Below are 20,367 nucleotides of genomic sequence, written 5' to 3'. Positions count from 1 at the left end.
GATGCTATCTGTACTTTCTCAGATGCTGTCTCTGCTTCATAGCTTATCATTTGAGTGTGTGTGGGTGAGAGCGAGAGCGCTTGTTTTCAGTTGTTACTTATAGATATGTCAGACAGATCTTGTTCCTCTCTGTACAGCTGCAGGGTGTCCAAGGTAAGGATGTGGCTGCGATTGCAGGAGGACTGGTGGATGCAGAAGCACTGGTAGCTCTAAAAGACTTACTGAATAGAGTAAACTCTGACACTCTGTGCACTGAAGAGGTCTTCCCTAATGCTGGAGCTGGGTGAGATAACACAGGCAAAGTTTATACTTTTCTTAATTATGTTTTCCAATTAGAGAGTATTAATACGTTCTTAGAGATTTTGCTTATGAATTGTTCAGTAGCCCATAGCATATTGATAAACTATGAATCATTTCATTCTGAAATCTGCCAGCGTAGAGACATGAAATAGAATACTAGACCACATGTAGAATATTACAGTTCTGAGTCTGCACGTTAGAGTGGATGGAGGAGTAGCTTCTACGGTAATAGAGGTGCAAATCTGATAAATATGGGACAACCGCAGTTCAGTAGTAGAGTACAATAGCTTTTTGCCGTCCCATTAGATTACTCTGCTATAAACTGATCTCTTTAGCCAGCTTTACTTTTGTGTACTATTGTGAGAACTATACCTGTAAGGTAGCCATAATACTCTGTGTTGGTATCGACATAAATCTAGCAATGAAGTTGCATTTTACAGTCTATGAAGGCTGAGAGCATCTTATATTGGTAGACAGCAGAAAATATCTACATTATAGTAACCTACGGCTACCCATCTGTAGGTGGGTGTGTTTTTGTTTTGGATTTGGTTTAGTATCATTAGCATTGAGCATGCTCTTTCTTTTTCCTGTCTGAAAAAATAATTTGGAGATTTAAGTTTTACTTCACTCCATAGTCATCCCTGCTACTGACTTTACAACTCCTTGTCCCCACTCCTCCTGTTTTTCTGAAATAAAGATAATTTATTTGTGTTCTTGTATTATAGCACAGACCTACGCTCTAACTACTTGCTTAATACCAAGATTTCTGGAGTGGAGGAAGCAGATGTCCTGCTTCTGGTTGGCACCAATCCACGCTTTGAGGCACCCCTGTTTAATGCTAGAATTAGAAAGAGGTTTGTATCTTTATGGAGATGAGGTAGTCCATCCCTACTTACAAAGTAGGGGCTAGAGCCACCCATGTACACCACTGCAGTGGGGCTCTGTGGGTGCAAGCATTCACTCAGGCAGATCCATTTGCAGGATGTAGTCCTAGTTTTGTGTGTGTGCGCGCGCGCACACATGCAGACAACAGGGTCTTTTCCCTCCCTCCCCCTTCGTTGCATAGATTATATGCAATTAACTCCCTCTTATCGTTAATGGGAGTTCACATGCATCAAGGGAAGAACAGACTAACAAAAAATCCTCAGATTTATTTTTTATAGAAGGTTATTGAAGTAAATTCCTAAAAGGACACTGCTTAGCACTATCAGTACACAGAGTGAAGTTTTAAAATTATTGTTGCTGTAGTAAATGTGATTTGATGACTTGTAAGAAGTGATGATATAGTTGACTTCATTGCTTGGAAAATAGGAATAAGTGATTAATCTGTCTTTGAAAATAAAATGTTTTTCAATCAGATGAAGTTTAGAATTTCATCCATTTTGATTTGGAAAAATATATATTGGATTTTAAAGGTAACTCGGTTGTATAGTTCATCCAATTTACCATATTAAATTATAGAATTTAAGAGGATTCAAGAAAAATTACATAACCTAAATCCTATATCTTATTAATATGCCCTGGTAATTTTCTATAACTGGTCAACAATTGATTGGGGTCAAGTAAGCCACAAATGGCAACATCTCTTATCTTGAGTTGCACTTGCTTTTGCTCACACTTTTTTTTTTTTTAATGTAAAGCAATAGGTTCCACTCTCCTAATAATAGTGCCAGATTCAAAATTGTTTTATCAGTTGCCTTTGACTAGGGGGGAGAACACCTTAAGTGCTTTAGAGAGAGGCAAACATACCCATTTTTGCAAATTTATGAAATATGTACAATTAAAATGTGCAAACCTCAGTTTCCTGGTAGGTTTTGTCGTTATGCCAATCCTCCTCACTGTTTTGGGATATATATATTTTTTTTAATTGGTGATTTATAAAATTTTGATAGAAAAAGGGGAAATCTCTATAACTGCATTTGGTGGAATTTTTTTATGCCTTTTTATAATTTAGTGTAATGAGAGGCTGCAAGAAACTAAAGAAATCTCTGGAGGATTGTATCTTCTTTCTAGTCTGAACCCCTCGCCTGCTCCCCCTCTTCCCCCACTGAAGCGGGTAATCCCTAAAAAGTGTGAGGGTGAGTGCTGCCTCACAGAAATGTATAGGTTACTTAGTTTTCCAGGAACTGTTCCCTATTGCATATCCTCTTCACTCTCTGTGCAGTTAAGAGCTGAGCAGTAGGTCAAGCAGAAGAATATATTTAGTAGCATTCTGAGACTACAGCATATCACAGTACCAAAGAAAAATCTAAGGCCTAATGCTGCATGTACATGTGTGCTGAATCCAGAATATGTATTTTTACAGAAGTGAAACAATTATAGTAAAAAGCTTATCTACATGGCAATCACAAAATTGCACTAAATCGTACATGTGCAGAAAAAGGTGAGAATTAAAAAAAACAACAGAACTTCTGTAGAATTCCATCAGTATGCTTTGTCATTAGAATCATCATTTTATTGGATTTGGCTAACAAGCTTTCCTATGTCTTAACAGTACAGCCCAATCCCATTGGCCTGGGGACATCTGAAACTTTTGAATAACCAGGCATTCAGATAAACAGAAGTGCTATTTTGAATTGCATTTTCACTGATCTAGTCCTGCCAAGTTGCTATTTCTGCTGGAACAGAATTAGGTCTTGGGGCTGGGCTATATGAACAATGAGTTAGCTGGCATGCGATTCTACCCAGCACTAGCCTACTGCAGACTAGCTATCCATGTGGACTGTTCTGATGTGCATTAACAGTTTGTGCTTTCATCTGCTTCTGAGATCAAAGTGCATTACAGGATCCACATGGTCAGTTAGTCCATGACAGGCTAGTGTGGGGTAGACTTACAGCGCAGCTTGCTGTGAACTGATTGTGTAGACGAGCCCTCAGGGCTCGTCTACACTTTAAAATGCTGCAGCAGCACAGCTGCACTGCTTCAGCGAAGAAGCTTCCTATGTCGACCAGAGGGCTTCTCCTATCAGCATAGGTAATCCACCTTCCTGAGAGACGGTAGCTAGGTTGACAGGATAATTTTCTGTCAATTTAGCATTGTCTACATTGGGGTTAGATTGGTTTAACTGTGTTGCTCAGGGGTGTGGATTTTCACACCCCTGAGCAACATAGTTATACTGACCTACCTTCCTAGTGTAGACCAGGCCTCAGTAATTGTAGGTAGTGGTTTGGAACCGCTATGCAGATACCAAGTCATCGATTAGCACTAAGAGGTTAAATGAAGTTATTAACAAGGTGATCAGTAGGGCTACAGAGAGGAGACGCTATGGATTTGGATATATTTCTATATAAATGGAATTCAGATAACTGGAATTATACTGTATTTTATTCTTGCTATATTTCCAGCTGGCTTCACAATGATCTGCAGGTGGCCCTTGTGGGCAGTGCAGTAGATCTGACCTACACATATGATCATCTGGGAGATTCCCCACAGATACTTCAGGACATTGCTTCAGAAAAACACTCCTTCATCAAGGTGTATATGCTTCTTAATAATGTACCTATTCAGATATGTCAGAATATAATTTTATCTTTCACGGGTGCAGTGTTTAGAAGCTGTTTTGGAGGGCAGTTTCATAACATTCACTGATGTAGTAATGGTTAATAAGCTGGGATTCTCTATACATTGTTTAATATGCTCAACATAAAGTTGAGGTTTGAAAGTTCTTTCCAATGTGTGAAACGGAAATGTCCATGATCATAAATCTCTGGCACATGTCCTCTTCTGGGTGATCTGAGCTGTCCCTTCCAGCCACTGCTGTTTCCAGTTAAACAGTTTCTAGCTGGAAAAGGCCCAGAACAACATTGCTTTGGCCGAGATAACATAAGGCTTTGCTATAGCAACATCTGTAGGTTTTTGCTAGAGATAAAATAGATTGATCATTTCAAAGCTGCAGCTCTGCTTGCTTAAAGGATGGTGTTTAAAAACACTGGATTTGTTTTCTTTCATGTTCCATACTACTGTAACACAATTCATAAATCATTTCTTGGAAATCCTGTTCTGTACCAAAATTCAATTTAATTGCCTTAGAATGAAAATTCATTCTTTTTTTAAATTTTTGTTTGATTTTTTTTTTCTCCCCCCTCAGGTCCTTAACCAGGCCAAAAAACCAATGGTGGTGGTAGGCAGCGCAGCACTTCAGCGCAGTGATGGAGCAGCTATCCATGCTGCAGTTTCCACCATTGCACAAAATGCAAGGACAAAAAGTGGAGTTGGTACTGACTGGAAAGTTTTGAACATCCTTCATAGGTTCGCTCTACAGCCTTTCTGCTTTACCTAACCTGTGGTGTATATTAAACTCTTTATGCCAAGTGTGAAGACTTCTCAGTACAAACACACGGGTTCTAGCCTGCCAAGGCTCATATGTGGAATAAAGCAGCACCTAAAACTAAGAGACACAATATAACCTAGCAGAAAAGTTTCCATAACCTCTGTTTCATGATTTAGCAAGCATTTCAGATAGCCACCGGGACTGTTAGCACAGAGGCAAATTTGGGTTTAGAATATGAGAGGAGTTAACAATATAATACACTATCGTGCCTAGCAGGACATACAGACAAACAGTGCTACTTGGTAAGCAAGTACTGTTTACATAGAGGAAAGGCAAAATATCAATAGTGCTTAAGAAGACCGTTAATTAATACTTCTCCTGCTTTGTATAGTTCTCCAGGTAAGATTTTTGCCATTTTTAATCAAGTGGTCTGCTAAATTAATGTCCCCTGTTAACCAGATGTATTCTTTTGCACTTTGATATTAAAAGATCTGGAAATTATCCAGATAGTCTTTTCAACTACTTATCAAGATAATTCCTGCTAATGCGCCTGTTTTTGCTATCAGGAACAAACTTAGGATGACAAGAACCCTAGTTCCATCTATTCCTTTCTCTGCTTAAGACTGTAACTGAGATACTTTAAATCTGAAACACCTGCTTGTCAATGTCTATAAAGGAGAATTATCTTGAGTGAAGTTATTCTTTTACACGAGTGTAAATCTTGGGAGAGTAACTCCATTGAAGTCAATAGACTTACACCGGTATAACGAGGGAAGAATTTGGTCTGCTGAATATAAATTAAATATAAAACACTGCTAGCGAAGAGAGAAAATTCACATTAAAATATTGGCGAAACAAAAATATGTCATTCTTACCAAATACTACATTTAAAAAGGCATGTCGTATGAGGTATCTTTGGGTAGTCTCTTCTGTATTAAGACTTCCATACACGTACTGTAGAAATCATAAGAAAGTTTAGGTGCCCCAACAAAAGTTGGATTTGTAATTATAGCAGATAAACTTACGTAACTATTTTTTTTATTATTATTATTATTTTTAATGGGGTGGAGGGCACTCAAAAGGGCTCAAGGGTCTAAAGGTCAGTTTCCTTGTTTTTAAACCCAAAGTATTTGGAAATTCCATATAGGGCTCATTGGATGGAGGACAAGCTGTGCATTTTTCCAAAAGGGGTAGCAATGTTAACAAAGCCTGCAAAACTGTCCAAAAAAATTACTCATTCAAGCTTAAATCTATTTTCCCCAGCATTACCCTGTTAACAAAAAAAGCAAACCTAATCTCCTCCTCATCATGGGTGAGTAGATTAATGCAAGGCTGCATTAATGGGACAGAGTCAACTTAACTTAAAAATAGTGTTTTTCTTTGTGAAATGTTTGCCTATTATTACAAGTAACACCTGATATTATATAAGTGTATAAGTAGACCTTTTTTTTTTCTTTTTTCTTTCTTTCTCCAATTTAATATATTTGACAACACTGTATGTAGAGAACATGACATTTTGCAGGTGTACTACGGAAACTCTTTAATTAGGGCTGGCTAGAAAATAAGAATTCAGTTGTGAAATGTTGGTTTTGACCCTTTTCTTGTTCTACATTGGGACAAGACCGATCTTTTGCTATATTTTTTGTACACAATTTTGAGCCACACTCCAGAATAGCCAAAAGCCCAGTGGTCTGGATACTCGCCCGGGATGTGTGGGAGACCCAGGTTTAAGTCCCTGCGCTGCCTGATCCAGGAGAGAGACTTGAACCTAGGTCTCCTACGTCCCAGGTGAGTGTTCTAACCACTGGGGTGTATCTCTGGTTATGACCTAGATGTGAGAGACCTTCCTAACAAAAGTCATCAAAACTGACTTACTTTGCGTGTTTCAACTAATCAGTATTTTCCAAGAAATGTTTCATCAAATTTCATTACTTTTTAACTGTTTTTTTTAAAAGGACTAAATGTCAGATTGAGATGTATGCCCCTTTTTAAATATTTCAAAGCTGAAAAGGAAATTGGGGCAGGGGGGAAGAGAACCTGACACTTTAATAAGTCTGTCTGTCCTTGCAGGGTTGCAAGCCAAGTAGCTGCTTTGGATCTGGGTTTCAAACCAGGAGTGGATGCAATCCGGAAGAACCCTCCCAAAGTACTATATCTTTTGGGGGCAGATGCAGGTTGCATAACACGTCAAGATTTGCCAAGGGATTGCATTATCATCTATCAGGGTAACTAGAACTAATAATTCAAGAAATACTGCCTAAACAATCTAACCAGTAGGGCATAATTATGAATATGACTTTTTGACAAATTCGTCCCTCCAAGTTTTTTTAATTTTTATCAGCTTTAGCGCAAAATATTTTTAAACTTAATGTGCTCACACAGCACTGACATTCCTCCTTCTCACCCCTGTTGGGAAATGAAAAAAATGTTTGAATTTAACTGCTGCAGGGGGTAGTGACTATTTCATATTTTAGGAAAACAAACCTTCCCATGGACTGGATACCTGGGGTTATTGGCAAAAAAATACAAATTGGTTTACCCTCTCAATCATGGTGTCAAATCTACTAGTGGAAGGCTGTTCTCATTCCAGTCCGTGTAACAAAAGCAGTAATTACCAGTGATCTAGATAAGGGGTTCTCAAACTGGGGGTCGGAACCCCTCAGGGGGTTGCGAGGTTATTACATGGCGGGGGTCACGAGCCGTCAGCCTCCACCCTAAACCCCGCTTTGCATCCAGCATTTATAATGGTGTTAAATGTATAAAAAAGTGTTTTTAATTTATAAGGGGGGGTCACACTCAGAGGTTTGCTATTTGAAAGGGGCCACTAGTACAAAAGTTTGAGAACTACTGATCTAGAAACCCATGTTTTCCTACAGCAGTCTCGGCTAAGGCCAAGAATCGAATGGATATGATAGTTCAATCTCCATTTTTGACACTGGTTGTGGTCCAACTAGGCTGCTTATATTATAGACAACTAGGACTTTAATCTCTAGGGCTGTCAGTCGTTCCAGAACACTAAATTTACTCGAGCAAAAGTTCAGAAGAAAAATTCCTTTTTAAGAGGAATACAGTAGTTCTAATGTGTCCATACATCATTCCTCTTGAATTATGCTTACAGATGCCCTATAGTTATTCCTTTGTAGCTTCCTATTAGAACTTGACTTTCCTCTTCCCATTTTTTTCCCCTCAGGACATCATGGTGATGTGGGCGCTCCCATGGCTGATATTATTCTCCCAGGAGCAGCTTACACAGAGAAATCTGCAACGTATGTGAACACTGAGGGCAGGGCCCAGCAGACAAAAGTAGCAGTAACACCTCCTGGCATGGCAAGAGAGGACTGGAGAATTATTAGAGCCGTCTCGGAGGTGCTGTAACTATATTAGAAATTGAAACCTCTAGTAAGAATCTAAATGGAGCTTGGAAACTGTTTACAGTATCTTTTTAGAATGCAGATTTGTGTTCAGGATTGTGGGTATAAAGTCTCATGGAAGTATGTGTGGGACTGAATTAATATGAAGCAAGACTGCCTTTAATGATGTCTGTGGGGTAAATGGGATTGTGTTTTCCACTTAGAGATTTTGACATTATTGTAGCTTCTAGATATGCTATGAGAACGTACAATGGATGATTCTTAACTGCAGCAAATTCTGTTAGCCAAGGCAGGATTCCCTAGAGCAACCAGGAAGACAGACTGGGGGCATGCTTTACTGCTTCCCAGAAAAGGAACTGTGTGGGTCCCCTGAGAGTATGTGTGCTGATAACATCGGGTAGGACTGAACACATCATAACTGGCTCTAGGAGATACGGTTTATCAACCACAGTCTCTTATAGTGCTGTCCTGAATGCTGTAGAGAGATCTGATGCTACTGTTTGCATGGGAGAAGAGAAGCCACACTTCTGTCCTTGCGCTTCCCCTCTTCCTTGGGTAACAAACAGACTCTAGCTCTTAATATTCAGAAAACTTAATTACTGGCATCAAGAGATCAACATAATGTGTTGCAAATTAAGCACAGGACCACCACTTTAGTCATTCACTCCTCAAATTAGTGTAGCTTTTCTTCCTGCTTCATTGTAGATGTTTGAGTTAATGTTTAAATACTTAATATGTATTGACCAGAGGACTAAATTTGATGGAGTCTTGTGGCTTTTTTATTAAAGCTAACTGGTGTGACCCTCCCTTACGATAACCTCGATCAAGTAAGGAACAGATTGGAAGAAGTTTCTCCTAACCTGGTCCGATATGATGATGTAGAGCAAGCTAACTACTTCAGCCAGGCGAATGAGCTCTCCAAGGTATTGAACATTTAAACTATGAGCATCAAGCTATGTAAGAGGCTTGCTTATATGTACTACTAAACACACACTGACTACACTCTCCTGCTGTACAGTGCAAACAAGTACTGTGGTAACACAGTCCTGCCTCACAGGTGACTGCTTAATCTCCTAATATACCTTCTTTCTTGTCCATTGCAGTTAGCGAATCAACAGTTGCTTGCTGACCCTCTTGTTCCACCTCAGCTCACAATTAGAGATTTCTATATGACAGGTATGTGGTCACAGCCTTACTTGATGAAAGTAGAATTTTATTAACTTATCTCACTCTTTTAGCTTTGCTCTGTTATTTCATTAGAGCTACATTGTAACACACAGATGCATAATTAATTAATTCTAAAGGTGCTTCCAGAATATTAGGACCCCTTAAAGGGACACCAACATGCACCATGCTTCTGTCTGGAAAACTTTGTACCTACTGTTCTTACCTGAGACAGGTAAGGTCAGAGGGCTGAATACTACAGACCTTTAATCCTTATTCAGCCAAAATTCCCAATGAAATCAATGGAAACTTGTACGACTAACGTCTGTAGAATTTGGTCCTATATCTTCAACTAAGTGCGTGTGGGTTTTTTATATTCCCCAGATGAAGATTTTAGTAAACCATGGGGTTTTATGACTTTAGGTCTCTCTGTAGGTCTATTGGTTGTGTTCTGAAATGAACACTCAACACCAAAATAAATGTCTTTGCAGATCCAATCAGTAGAGCATCCCAGACAATGGCCAAGTGTGTGAAAGCAGTCATTGAAGGTGCTCAGGCAGTAGAAGAGCCATCCATCTGCTGAAGAATGTAATCACACAGCTACCAAAATCCATCAGATATTCTAGTAATATGTTGGTATGACTAACTTTCAAAAAACAATTATTTGATGGTGGTTCACTTTATGTTCACATCTTCATGAAAACAGTTCAGATCGCCTAATCTGGGGCTATCCGTGTGCTTGGAAATTAAACACAACACTCAATTTACTGGACCTAAAAGAATATGCGTACAGTGATTAATTGTGTACAAACATGGTAGATTAAAATCAGTTTATTTCCTATGTAAATGGTTTGTATGGCTTGTGATTCTCTTGCATAAAAATAAAGATTTAAACATAAATCTTAAACAAGTTTTCAATGTGACACAAATTCTGGAAACTCATCTTTCACTTCCAGTGCATCTGGAAATCTCAATTATTTGACACTTTTAAACATCCCTTGAAGTTGCAAAGATTCTACCGTTATGTACAGAAGGTAGAACCCATGTACTACCACCCTGAGTGACATCTCCTTTCTCTTCATTCAAATACACCCATTTACAACTCTCAGCACTAAGAACTAATAGGTTTGCTGATGATTGTATTCTTTCATTTGGTCAAGATAGGAAAATACTTTACTTGCAAGAAATAAAATCTGTATGGCATGCAGTCTGTCAGTGATGCCTTTCTTAGGTAAATTGCTCTGTATTTAGAAAAAGTGGAAAATTACAAAAAAAAAAAAAAAAAAAAAGCCCTCAAAACAAAACCTAAATCATTTACCATGAGGGAGGTTGCAGTAGTTAGAGAAGGGGCTCATTACTAGAGTACTTTAAATTTGGACTTGATCTCTTTTCTCCCTGCATTACTCCATTCTGTTATAGAAGCAGTAAAAGATGTAGCTTCAGAGTGACTTCAAGTGTTAAGTCACATCAACTTAAAAAGAACAGGAGTACTTGTGGCACCTTAGAGACTAACCCATTTATTTGAGCATAAGCTTTCGTGGGCTTTCATCGGATGAAGTGGGCTGTAGCCCACGAAAGCTTATGCTCAAATAAATGGGTTAGTCTCTAAGGTGCCACAAGTACTCCTGTTCTTTTTGCGGATACAGACTAACATGGCTGCCACTCTGAAACCTATCAACTTAAAAGATGCCCCAAAAGCTGCCAGTTTGCAAGGTAAAAAAAGGAGAGTTTGCAGTATCTGAAAATGTTCATTAAATGTGTCAAAAATAAATAGCATGCTAACTTATTTTGAAATCACTTAAAAAAAAAAAAATTGCAAGTTAGTGACTTTCTGCATACTTCAAATTCAGTCTTGGACTGAATACCACCAGTACCTTGGCTGACAAAATATTGTTACAGGCAAGGTTCTTGAAACTCTGAAAGGCATTTGCAGCAGTTTGGGCAAAAAGTTCAGTAGCCTATCCTGTAGTTTGCTATGTGCAGACTTAATTGCTTTCAAAGGGTATGGCTACAGGGGGATAAAAACCCCTAAAAATTGCTGGGTAGACATTCCGACTCGGGCTGGAGCCTGAGCTCTAAGACCCTCCACCCTCCCAGGGTCCCACAGCTCAGGCTCAAGCCTGAGCCTGAATGTCTACATGGGAATTTTTAGCCCTGCAGCCTGAGCGCTGAGATCCTGCGTCGGCTGACCTGGGCCAGCCGCAGCCATGCCATGGGGCTTTTATCCTCATGTAAACATATCCTTATAGGCATAGCTTTATATTCTTTCTGAGCCAAAGGTAAAACCATGTTAGTTATGTAGTAAGTCTCAAACTATTGCATCATGAGACACTTGCCTTATTCGTCTGGAGTGGGATTTTTCAAAGTCACCTAAGTGACTTTTGAAAATCTCATCCCTTGCTCCTGTAGTATGTAAGCTCGTAAAAGTTCTAAGCCTTTAAATTCGAAGATAATCTTCTGAACATGAACTTATGTAGTGTTAGCTTAGAATAAAACAGCTCTAGGAAAGGCCCCATCCTGATGGTTAAAGCCTGATTTTAAAAAGGAGGTAACTTTACATTGAGTTGCATGCCTATATTGCATGTGTAAATGGACAACCAAGGGGCAGAAATAAGTGATCACGAGTGTCCTACGTCTTTCCATGCCAAGTGAATGGCTTTACAATGTAAAGCTGTGTTCTACCCATAATCTTTGAAACAGTCACCAATAAGAGCTCTACTGACTGTGTTCAAATGTTTTAATCATTTCTCTTCCTCCCCTTGTTTGTTCTTTCTTTCTTGCCTCCTGCTTTTTACCTCTTAGAATGATTTTTGGGGTGGGTTTCAGTGAGACATGTAGAAATGCTTTGAAATGCTTATTTCCACTGTCACAAATGGTGGCAGCTCCTGAGCTATGTAATGTGCGTCAACTGCTACAGCAAGAAAATCCCCTATTTTACAGTTGTGAAATGTGGCTTTTTTTGGGAGGGAAAGAAAGCACACACCAAACTAGTAAATCCTACAGCTGTTTCTAATTCAAACATATCAGAAGATACAGTATAGAAGGCTACAGCCAAGGTCTAGTAAAACTGAAGTACCTAGTGCTCCTCAGTTGCTAAGGAAGTTTATAGCCCTTAGCATTAAAGGGACAGGATTGGATTTAAAATACTTTAAAATGTATCCCTTGTTTTCCTAATACTGATGTGACTGTTTGGACTCCCGGGGGTGTCACCTGATGTGCTGAGATACCACTGAGTCTACTCATTCTGCCAGCATGGGCCCCCTTTAACCTGTCTTGCTGAGCAAGGCTCTTAAAACCTCCTCTAACACATGCACCGGCATGGCCACAGCCAGCTGCAGATCAGTTTTGGGAAGACTCAGCTTAAGGGACCTGCTCCAGCACTCAGATGTCCACCTCCCTTGGAGTACAGACCCAAAGATTGATTATGAAATTCACCTCTCCCCTCAGTGTGGAAGAGGGATGTGCACACTTCTCACCCCCCCCCCCAGTTAGAAATTGCATAAACTGGGTTATATTAGAAAATAAATTTATTAACTATAACAGGTGTATTTTAAGTAGTTAAGGAGGTAGAAGACAGAACCTGGCTGATTGCTAAGAAAATAAAACAGAACCTGCAAACTAAGCTTAATACACGAAAGAAACTGGTTACATGCGAGTTCTCACCCTAAATGTCATTCAAATAATCTTCTTCACAAGCCAGACGCCCTTCCAGCCTGGGCCCAGTTATTTTCCCCCTGTTCAGTTAGTTGTTTCCAGCAGTCATCTTGGGTGGGGTAGCAGGGGAGAACTGATGACCACAATTACCTCACTCCCCACCCTTATTTGCATAAGGCAGGAGTCCTTTGTTTCCCTAGTTTGATCTCTTCCCCCCCCCCCCCCCCCCTTCCCTTACAGGGGAAAGTTACAAGAAGTCCCAGGTAATGTTTTAGTATCAGGTGCCAAGACCACCTGACTCTGTAGGATTACAGTGTCCATGAGTCAGGGGCAGTATGGAGTGTCCACAGGAAGGTCAAGCTTTTCACAGTCCATTGTCCTTGCTGATGGGCCATCCGCCCTGTCTGGCTTTTTCATTGTTGTACCTGAAGTGTCAGCAGTAGGCGTCACCCCAAAGTAGCATAGTTGAAATACAGATACATAGTCAATATTCCTAATTTCAGATACAGAAATGATACATACATACAAATAGGATAATCATATTCAGTAAATCATAACCTTTCCAATGATCTCTCACATGAGTCATCTTGCCTAAAGTATCTTATGTCATTCATATCATAAGCATATTTTCATAAAGAATATGGAATGCCATGTAACAACTGATATTTATTTAAGGGAAATAATTTAAATCAATCTAACTTCACCATTTGTTCTATTTTGCATTTCATAGATGATAGCTTCAGTAATTAAATTGGTTAGGGTCACTTTTTCATACACAATACCAATACTACCATGTGTGGGAAACAAACTGCAATAATCTTAAATTGATTTATCTAAATATTATGTGTGTGAATATGAAACAAGAATTTAACCAATAGAAGTACTACTTTATTACTACCATGCTGCAAGTTAGAGATTGCAAGGTTATTTTACTCAAATTCTCCATCAAAATTTAAAAAATGAAAAAATTTCTCAATAGTTTGTAAAGATTAGTTTAGGTACAAACAGAAGGTTTGTTTAAAAATAGTCTCTTTAAACACTGCAAAAATTTAACTCAATGTTGCAAACTCTTAGGATAGTTGAAGCTTTCCTTTAAAGTGCCAGTTCATGAAGTCATGTGATTATATGAGACTATCATCTTTCATTAGAAAAAAGTTTCCAGTGTTAGATAGAGAAAAGCATGAAAATATGAACCCTAGAAATTCAAAACTAAGACAAACTTTAAAAAAAATTTTTTTTAAAAATCACTCAATTTAATATTTGAAGTTGGCAATCCTACATTGGTTCTCAAATTGGCTCTGTTCCTGATTTCCTCTCAGCTTCAGAATAAAACATTGAAAAAGAAGCAATGGGGTACTGGTGTGGAGAGAATTGGATGTCTCAAAGTAGTCTGCAGTACTAGCAGATCCTGGCAATTACAGGCCAGTAAGCCTAGCTTCGATACTAGGCAAATTGGTTGAAACTATAGTAAAGAACAGAATTATCAGACACACAGATGAAAATGATATGTTGGGGAAGAGTCAACGGGGCTTTTGTAAAGGTAAATCATGCCTCACCAATCTATTACAGTTCTTTAAGGTAGTCAACAACCATGTGGACAAGGTTGATCCAGTGGATATAGTGCAGTAATTAGGGGTATGGAACAGCTTCCCTATGAGGAGAGATTTAAAAAGACTAGGACTGTTCAGTTTAGAAAAGAGATGACTAAGGGGGATATGACAGAGGTCTATAAAATCATGAATCTTATTAAGTTTCTCTATAAGGAAGTTTTACTTACCCCCTCACAAACACAAGAACCAGAGACTCGCCCACTCAAATTAATAGGAAGCAGATTTAAAATAAAAACATGGAAGTACTAACACAACCAGGGCCAGCTCCAGGCACCAGCCAACCAAGCACGTGCTTGGGGCGGCACCTTAGAAGGGGCGGCCAATGTTGGGCGCTCGCGGTGTTTTTGTTTTGTTTTTTTTTTGTTCGGCGGCACAGCACTTGAGGGGTTTTGTTGTTTTTTTTGTTTCGGCCAGGCGGTGCAGCGCTGGGGGGGGGCGGGGGCTTCGGCGCACCGGGGGTTTGGGCGGGGCAGCGTGGCGCAGCGCTCGGGGGGGGTTGGGTGGCCCGGTGAGGCGCTCGGGGGTTTGGGCGGCACAGCATGGCGCTCGGGGGGTTGGGCGGCCTGGCGAGGCGCTCGGGGGGTTGGGCGGGGGTTTGGGCAGCACGGCGCTGGGGGGGAGGGGTTCTGGCAGTCCGGCGCGGCGTTCGGGGGAGGCGGGGGTTTGGGTGGCCCGGCGCGGCGCTGGGGCGCATTACGGCGGGGCAGCGCTGCGGGGGGTGGGGGTGTTACGGCGGGGCGGTGCTCTTCTTTTTTGCCTGGGGCGGCAAAAAACTTAGAGCCGGCCCTGAACACAAACACACAGTCAACCTTGCCTGGGGATATTGCAAGGGCCAAAAGTATAACTGGGTTAAAAAAATTAGATAACTTCATAGAGGATAGGTCCATCAATGACTGTCAGTCAAGATGGTCAGGGACAAAACCTCACATATTGGGTGTCCCTTAACCTCTGACTTCCAGAAGCTGGGACTGGACAACAGGGGACAGATTACTTGATACATTGCCCTGTCCTGTTCATTTCTCTCTGAAGCATCTGGCATTGGCCACTATCAGAAGACAGCGTACTGGGCTAGATGGACCATTGGTCTTATCCAGTATAGTTATTCTTATGTTCTAATTAAAATATCATAGAAGCAAAATAAATAGGGGTTTCTTAATTAGTCATGCAACCCACTCTGTTAACAGCCAGAAACATGTTAATACTGTGCAGCAGTTTGAGGCACTAAGAGTTGGGATATGTCTCATTTAATCTTTTTTTCAGAAATGCTTTTGCTTAGGGCTCCCATATTTAAGGTTTTTAAAAAAAGAGGACACTCCATGGGGCCCTGACCCCGCCCCATCTCCGCCCCTTCCCCAACGTCTCCACCCCTTCCCCGCCCCAACTCTGCCCCCTCCCCTAAGCGCCCCGCATTCCCCCTCCTCCCTCCCAGCCACATGAAACAGCTGCCCGAGCGCTACCGGCTTCACGGTTTGCCGGGTAGCCCCCAGACCTCCAGACCCTGTGCCCCCAGCCAGGTGCTTCCCCTCCCGGGCTCCGGCTGTGCTGGGGAAGCGCCCGGCCTGGGGCGCAGCGGGTCTGGGGGCTGCCCGGCAAACCGTGAAGCCGGTAGCGCTTGGGCAGCTCGGCTCTTCAGCTACACAGAGCTGAGGTGTCTGGGGAGAGCAGCAGCAGCCGCCGCTGCAGCGGGGAATCCGCCTGCAGCTTGCAGCCTGCCGGAGCCGCTCAGGTAAGCAGGGGACTGGGGCAGGGATGCCGGCATTTTCCCGGACATGTTCGGTTTTTTGGCAATTCCCCCCGGACGGGGATTTGAGGACCAAAAAGCCGGACATGTCCGGGAAAATCCGGATGTATGGTAACCCTACTTTTGCTGGCTAACAGAGCTGGAAGAGACTACATCTCCCAGAATGAAGCATCTGCATTTCCTGTCTGCTGATCTTGCAGGAGCAGCTGTCACATGACCTGTCATATGACCAGTTGTGCTCCAGTAGCCTAGCTTTGCCTTTCTCTTTATGCTTATGCTCAACTGTCCAATAGTCAAACACCTCTTCCCCCACCAAATCATCAGGTAAATGCAGTTGTCAGTCAGTGATTTTAAACAACATATTTGGGGGATCAGGGGAGAACCTGCCACATTTCAAATTTCTCCCTCATGTGGCCTTTTCTGCACTAGGAAAAGAAAAGGTGTATTGCTAACTAACTCAAGGTAAAATGCTAGTGAAGACAAGACAGTTTGTTGTTTTCACATGAGTTTGCAGGTTGAGCTAAATACTAGGCTCCCTCAGTCTTTAACTGGCCTGCTAACTTCCAAAAATTACAAACTGCCGTGGTTTCACTAGCATTTTATCTTGAGTTAAGAACACACTTTTTTCCCTAGTACAGACACAGCCTGTAAGGCTGAAGGAAAGATGTACTGAGGAAAAGATTGAGAAGAGTTTGAAGGTAGATAGGTAGGTAGGATTCTAGTACTCTGAGGACAAGGAGGTTTTTCACCCTCACACAGTTACTTTTGCAGCAGGCTGTGTATAAGATGAATGAGAAGTATTCTAAAGAGGAAAAATATAGATGAGTAAACTCGCTCACCAAAGCCTTCCCTCAAGCTTCTTCCCAAAAGACACAATGCAAACTTCCCCCTAGGTCAATGGCGAGAGGCAGCAAAATCCCACCTCAAACCTTGACTCCAGACACATGCCCCACACAGTATTTGCAAGAGAAGACCTGGCTAACCCACAGCAAAAACATACTCTCCTGAGAGAGAGAGAGTAAACATTTTCTTAACATTAATTCCTAGTGTTGGCTTCTGAATCTATGTAAGCAGATGAAGTCACCTAGGATGGAAAGGAGGGGACTGAAGACTGAGCCCTGAGGGCCATGGACACAAAGAGGGCAGGAGGAAGAACCATCAAAGGATATGCTGAAATAGTGGACAGATTGATAGGAGAGGAACCAAGAGAGGCCAGGGGCATAAAAGCCAAAGAAAGACAGCGTCAAGGACCGAATAAGGAGTATCAACAGTACATGAGACTCAAGGCCTTCGCTTATTAATAGCCTTAAGGTATTAATACACCAGGACACATTTTTAATCCAAGTGGCTGTTGAATGATAATTTCTGAACAAGTTGTCATGTCATTCAGAGTAGTTACTGTTGGCATAAAACAATCTTTTACATATGTAGATTACTTTCACCTCCAACTATCTGCATACAACACCAATAAAATGCAGGGGTTGAGGGATATAGGCTGCTATTACACAGCACTTCAGTGGGGAGGAAGGCAATATTTTGCTCAAGGACAAGCCTCTTGCTCTTCCAAAATGTCTTTTTAAGAGCTATGCAGTGCAGAGTGGATGTTGTTCAAGATTTTGTCCAAAGACACAACATGGTATATTACATGGTGCAACAATCTCTGTCCTTTGAAATTATGGAGTTCAGTCAAACTTGTGGTTCCAAGGAATCCAGATATTTAAAAGTAGATGCTTATACTTCCTGAAAATTGAGTATTAAATATTTTCATGCCTGGGTTAGTAGCTTAGGAGTCTGTGTGGAAAGCTTGATATTTATGTACATACTTTGTGCATGCATCCATAACCAGTAATGCTAAATAAATCTGCTACTAAATAATATATTTTCTTCTGGCTCCACACTCATCCATTCTGCTACAGTGCAACAGTGTCTAAAGCGGAGAAAGCCCTGGAGACTCTGAGGCCTTTCCCTGCTCAAACCTGCTTCCATTAAAACAGTCATTATGAGGCAGATAGTAGTTACTTAAACTGAGAACAGTTCTCATCTAATCCCTTGAAAACACCCTTGTTAGAGGGATTTGGGGAAGTGTAATATACATTTAAGATCAAGAGAGATTCCAAAATTTATTTTAGTATTCTAATCCAGTTTTGAGCATGCTTAAATACAATTTCAAAGGAAATTAATACTTCATTCAAATTACTTTCTTCTTGTCATCCTTCCCTACACCTGTTGGCCTGTCTGAATTAGCATATAGATGAAAAACAAGTGCATCCCGGGGACAAATCCAGCTAAGAACAGAAAACTTTGACCCAGATCCTCAAAGGTATTTAAGCTCCTAGCTTCCATTAATTTCATTCCAAGTTAGGAGCCTAAATACCTTTGAGGGTCTGGGCCTTTACATCTAACAAATAACCCACAAAAGGGACCATTAAGGTCTGGCCTCCTAGAACCTGGCTACTCCTCATGCTTTAGGACATACGCCAATCTCTTAACAGCTTATGAAGAAACTTCCCCTATAGTCAGTTTGCTATATAATGGTCTATTATGGAGTATCCCCTGAAGCATCTGGTACTGGCCTTTGTTAGTGACAGAATATTGGACTAAATGGGCCAGGGGCTTTACCCAATATGGAATTCTGATGTTCCTAATTTGCAGTAATGACAGAGCCACCCACTGTGAATGACTGAAATTTATGATTTAATGCATAGTTGAACTAATCGAATAAAAAACACAAAGGATAATAAGGCAAAGAATGTCGTTGATTAATTTCAGTGATTGTAATTTATGAAATAATAAATTTATACAAATGTACTAGTAAATACATTAGTATATTTTGAATTACAAAATGGAAGTTTTACTAACATGAGACCTCATTACAGTGTTCTCTTATGATTTTATTACCTTGTTTATTTTCAATTTACAAAAGTCTCAATAGATGCTCACCCCATGATCTGGAAGACATTAAAATACAGTAGTATACACACTATTACATCTTTGCTGAGATTTAGGGGGACACTGCTAATATTTTTTTTAATGTGCATTGATTAATGAAGTGCAGATTAGCGAGGCTCTACTTAATTAATGTTTTTAATAACTATTCAATTAATTATCAACTAATTCAATTATGTGGAAATTAGAATGTAGGCCTACTCCCAAGTGGTTAAACAGTTAAGTTCTAAGAGCTTGATCCTCCCATTAAAATCAATATCAAAATACACATTGATTTCATTGGAACAGGATCAAGACTTAATAGCTGATGGACATGCAGTGCACTAATTCTTTTCTCTGTGTCAGTTTGCCACTTCATATGGGTCCTAATACAAAGCCCAACAAAGATAATGGAAATAATCCCTTTGTATGGGTCTTGGATCCCATTCACACACTTGAACAACAAGTCATCAGTCAGAACAGTTATCTAGCATGAAGAATTCTACTGGAATTCTAAAAGGAAGAATATATTTATAATAATGGAGATATCCTATCTCCTAGAACAGGAAGGGACCTTGAAAGGTCATCAAGTCCAGCCCCTTGCCTTCACTAGCAGGACCGAGTACTGATTTTGCCCCAGATCCCTAAGTGGCCCCCTCAAGGATTGAATTCACAACCCTGGGTTTAGCAGGCCAATGCTCAAACCACTGAGCTATTCCTCCATACAGAATTCTAAGGCTCTGTATATATTTGGTAGCACATAGCAGAGGACAATAAAAATGATTAGGGGGCTGGAGCACATGACTTATGAGGAGAGGCTGAGGGAACTGGGATTATTTAGTTTGCAGAAGAGAAGAATGAGGGGGGAATTTGATAGCTGCTTTCAACTACCTGAAAGGGGGTTCCAAAGAGGATGGATCTAGACTGTTCTCAGTAGTAGCAGATGACAGAACAAGGAATAATGGTCTCAAGTTGCAGTGGGGGAGGTTTAGGTTGGATATTAGGAAAAACTTTTTCACTAGGAGGGTGGTGAAGCACTGGAATGGGTTACCTAGGGAGGTGGTGGAATCTCCTTCCTTAGAGGTTTTTAAGGTCAGGCTTGACAAAGCCCTGGCTGGGATGATTTAGTTGGGAATTGGTCCTGCTTTGAGCAGGGGGTTGGACTAGATGACCTTCTGAGGTCCCTTCCAACCCTGATATTCTATGAACTACTTGTTCATTTACATATTGCAGCTTTTCAAACTGGTTTAACTCAGGTGAGCCAGGGCTCCTCTCTTCCTTGACAGTGTCACAATTACTAGCAAGCTAGATGGACCAGACTCTAGTGACAG

At 40.7% G+C, this 20,367-nt stretch overlaps 1 protein-coding gene across 1 annotated transcript in view; it reads left to right on the top strand.

Moving 5' to 3' along the window:
• Window positions 1-9,995, top strand: part of NDUFS1 (NADH:ubiquinone oxidoreductase core subunit S1) — a 30,252-nt gene extending 20,257 nt beyond the window's left edge. The window contains exons 11-19 of the mRNA XM_065413232.1: window positions 138-283; window positions 1,026-1,154; window positions 3,646-3,775; window positions 4,389-4,549; window positions 6,642-6,796; window positions 7,762-7,937; window positions 8,731-8,865; window positions 9,046-9,118; window positions 9,598-9,995. Of these exons, the coding sequence (XP_065269304.1) occupies window positions 138-283; window positions 1,026-1,154; window positions 3,646-3,775; window positions 4,389-4,549; window positions 6,642-6,796; window positions 7,762-7,937; window positions 8,731-8,865; window positions 9,046-9,118; window positions 9,598-9,689 (1,197 nt within the window). The 3' untranslated portion in view covers window positions 9,690-9,995. The remainder of the gene's footprint in view (window positions 1-137; window positions 284-1,025; window positions 1,155-3,645; window positions 3,776-4,388; window positions 4,550-6,641; window positions 6,797-7,761; window positions 7,938-8,730; window positions 8,866-9,045; window positions 9,119-9,597) is intronic.
• The last annotated feature ends 10,372 nt before the right edge of the window (window positions 9,996-20,367 follow it).

The sequence above is a fragment of the Emys orbicularis genome, chromosome 11 (genome assembly GCF_028017835.1).
Source record: "Emys orbicularis isolate rEmyOrb1 chromosome 11, rEmyOrb1.hap1, whole genome shotgun sequence".
Classification (NCBI taxonomy): domain Eukaryota; kingdom Metazoa; phylum Chordata; order Testudines; family Emydidae; genus Emys; species Emys orbicularis.
This window is presented reverse-complemented; position numbering and strand designations above follow the sequence as displayed.